The following is a 3,428-nucleotide window of genomic DNA, read 5'->3' as shown; positions in this document are numbered from 1 at the left end:
AAATAATCCAGTGTCTGTTTCTGCAGCTCTCACATTCATCACAATAACCCTCTGTGATTTATCGTAGGTTTGAATGTTGCTCCACGTCTCCAGGACGGAGAGGAATGTGATCTGTCCCGAAAAACTTTTTTTTTTAAAATTTCGCCTCTTCACATGTGTGTGACGTGGCCTCGCGTAGCCTCGCTCTTTTCCTACCTTCCTCACCTCAGTCACGGTTTCTCTTCTTTTCTCCTCTGCAAGAAAACAAATCGGTTCGTTGAGGCATCTGTAGCCCCCCCACCCTCTCCTCTTTCTTTTCTCCCCAGACCCTTTTCCCTGCACCCCAACAACCGCCCTAACTTAGCAGGGACAAATCTCAACTTGTTTGCCGACCTCATCTTCTGCCAGGATTAGAGCCCCACTTCCCCCTGCCACCGCCACCACCATCCCTTAAATGGTGATTATGTCCAACAGAACTCACTGCTGTCAAATCAAAGGACTGTAATGAGCCAATTATTCTGTAAACATGTGGGTTAGATGGTACTGATTCAATGCCGGTGACAGTAAATACCAGCTTTACGCAACCTTTAGGTGCTTTAATTGCCTCTGTAACTGAAAACACTCCTTCTTTGCCTTGATTTAAATGAATACAGTGTTTTCAAACCTAGGAAACTTTCATGACAATCAGCCCACATCGAGGGATGAAAGTCAAAACCAAATGTGGAATACACAATTTTCAGGATTGGCACTTTGCGTAATCCAGTTACAGTCTGGATGCCGGCTGTGAATCAATAGAGATTAGAGAACCGTTAGTCTGTAGGTGTAAACCCAATGTGAGGCTAATTCATAACAAAGCTCTGACCCGGTCGAGATACTCGACACTGAAATAACAGGCTGGAGTCACGAAACCGATGTGAAACTCCAGGCTCAATATTTAGATTTGGAAATGTGAATTTTGTCCTCCCAGTCTCTAAAACGACACTTTTAAAACCATCAGAAATCACACGTACTCACTTTACCACGCAGACAGGAATCTGTTTATGGCACACATCTTTAATACAGTAGTTAGTTACAGTGGTGTCAAAAAAATAAAAGATATACATCAGTCGGAAACATTTTGAAAGGCTCGTTTTGTCCCTTTTTTAGAACCACAGCCACATCAAAACCCATCCACCCCACCCCACCCTGCTCCCGTTCCAAAACAACATTTGTCTTCTGCCATCTGCCCCCTCGCCCCCAAACCCTCCCCGTCTCTTCTCCACAAACTATATAATTAGGCTGTGACACCTTTCCTCCTCGTTCACCTCCCTCCTGCAGCCCAAACTTCACAAACATCAGGCTTTAAAGAGGACACTGCTCTGTTTGAAATCCCTGCTCACTCGTTCGTAACAAGTGCTTATAAAAACAAAACAGAAATGGTATGAAAATAGTGTAGCGCTGTACATTTCATCCAGTGTAAAAACGTTTTTTTTTTTTATGCACATCAGTTCACAATTCATAACTCACTCAACACAAACTTTTACGATTGAAACGAAAGGAAAAAATAAAGTCTTGTGGAGAGAAAAACAACAACAACAAAAAAAAACCAACAGCGACAAAAAATATAGACTCTTTCTTATTTTCCTCTGAGAATTTGAAGACCAAAGCAGCTAAAGAGCTCAGCCAGCTGGCTCCAGCTTCCCAAGTCCTCGCAACAGACAGAGCGTCGATGTCTCGCCGCCGCAGAACAGGAGGGACACACAATGACATTAATGACTGACGGCAGCGACAGTTCAGAGTTCGCCCTCTCATCTGACCGGCTTCACACAACTGACACATAAAGTCTGTGTTTTTACAAGTGTTCCAGTGGTTAGGGCCGGGACTGTCCTGCAGCCGCGTGTCTCCTGTGACCGTCTAAACCTTGGTGGCCAGAGACTGAACCTCTGACTTCTGAGTCTGGGCGCTGAGAGTGGACGACATGGAGCTCATGTGGCCGTGCATGGCCTTCTTCAGGTTGAGCAGGCACAAGCACTGGGAGCGAAAGCGCAGGTCGAAGAAGGCATACAGGAACGGGTTGAGGCAGCTGTTGATGTAGGCCAAGCAGGTGGCATAGGGGTGAGCCAGCAGCAGGAAGCGCAGGAAGCCGCAGGAACTCGGCGCGAGGTTCAGGTAGGAGAGGGCGTCCATGCTCTTCAGCACGTGGAAGGGAGTCCAGCAGATGGCGAACACCACCACCAGCGTGGTGATGATCTTCAGCAGGCGCTTTTTCTTCTGGTCCTCCTTGCGCAGGTTGTTGAAGTGACGGGTGACGGTGCAGCCGATGAAGCAGTAGAAGATGGTCATAGCCAGGAAAGGCAGGAGAAAACCCAAGGCGGAGGAGGACAGACTGAGTCCTGCGATCCACAGGGACTCGTGCCTCTGGTTCATGGTCACCAGGCTGAAGTCCATGGCACAGGTGGTCCGGTTGCTGTTTTGGTCATTCATCGTGGTGCGGAAGAGCAGCGTGGGCACAGCCAGGAGGCAGGACAGGAGCCAAATGGCACCAAGGGATGCCAGCATGGTGCCTCGTGAACGCAGCCTGCTGCTGGACAGGGAGTGCACAATGGCCAGGTAGCGGTCGAAACTCAGACAGGTGAGGCAGAAGACACTGGCGTACATGTTGACCAGAACAACGTAGCTGCTGATCTTGCACAGAGCTACACCGAACGGCCAGTGGTAGCCCAGAGCCGTGTACACAGCCCAGAGAGGTAGGGTTACAACGAAGGTGAGGTCAGCCAAAGCCAGGTTCCCGATATAGACATCTGCAGCCCGACGTTTGGATTTGGATCGCCACACCGTGAAGATGACCACGCCGTTCCCAGACAGGCCCAGGATGAAAATGAGCATGTAGAGCACCGGGATGAGGGAGTAAGAAGGCTCCCACTCTGAGAAGTCACAGGCGGTCTCGTTATCATCATAATACTCATAACTGTCTGCATATTCCCCAGTGGTCTCCATGATGCAATGCCCAAAACAACAACAGCAAAAAATGTCCTTCACAGAGATAAGAGTCCTCTACGGTCCCCAGGAGAGAATCAGAGCAAAACTAAACCCACTGAATCAGAGGAGCGGGGAGCTCTGCTGCCGCTGGACAAAAAGAGTGAGAGACTGCTGCTGCGCCCTGCCTTTTTAAACTCGGCCCTCTACACCCCTGGTTCCCTCCCAGGACGACCCCCTCCTCTCCTTCCCCCCACAGTAAAACATCTATCAGCTCTCCTCCTCCTCTGTCACCTCTTCTGGCGGGGCCCATCCCTCTGCCTGCAGGCCGAGGAGCCCTGGTGCAGATGTAGACAGACCTATTGTTGCTTTTTTAAAAAAAAAAACGAAATCAGCAATTAATTGTAATCTAGTTTACCACTTTATTACACTAATCAAATTACAAAGTTACCTGATGAGTAAAGTTGCCAAAGAACAGCTGTCCCCCCCCCCCC

General features: G+C 49.0%; 1 protein-coding gene across 1 annotated transcript; it reads right to left on the bottom strand.

Annotated features, from left to right (window-relative positions):
- Positions 1-1,012: 1,012 nt before the first annotated feature.
- Positions 1,013-3,082, bottom strand: aplnra (apelin receptor a). Its single transcript, XM_017417122.3, has one exon. It carries the CDS (start codon positions 2,953-2,955, stop codon positions 1,873-1,875), a length of 1,083 nt encoding a protein of 360 aa, XP_017272611.1. The 5' UTR covers positions 2,956-3,082; the 3' UTR covers positions 1,013-1,872.
- Between the last annotated feature and the right edge of the window lie 346 nt (positions 3,083-3,428).

This window comes from Kryptolebias marmoratus, linkage group LG1, assembly GCF_001649575.2.
Source record: "Kryptolebias marmoratus isolate JLee-2015 linkage group LG1, ASM164957v2, whole genome shotgun sequence".
In the NCBI taxonomy this organism is placed as follows: domain Eukaryota; kingdom Metazoa; phylum Chordata; class Actinopteri; order Cyprinodontiformes; family Rivulidae; genus Kryptolebias; species Kryptolebias marmoratus.
This window is presented reverse-complemented; position numbering and strand designations above follow the sequence as displayed.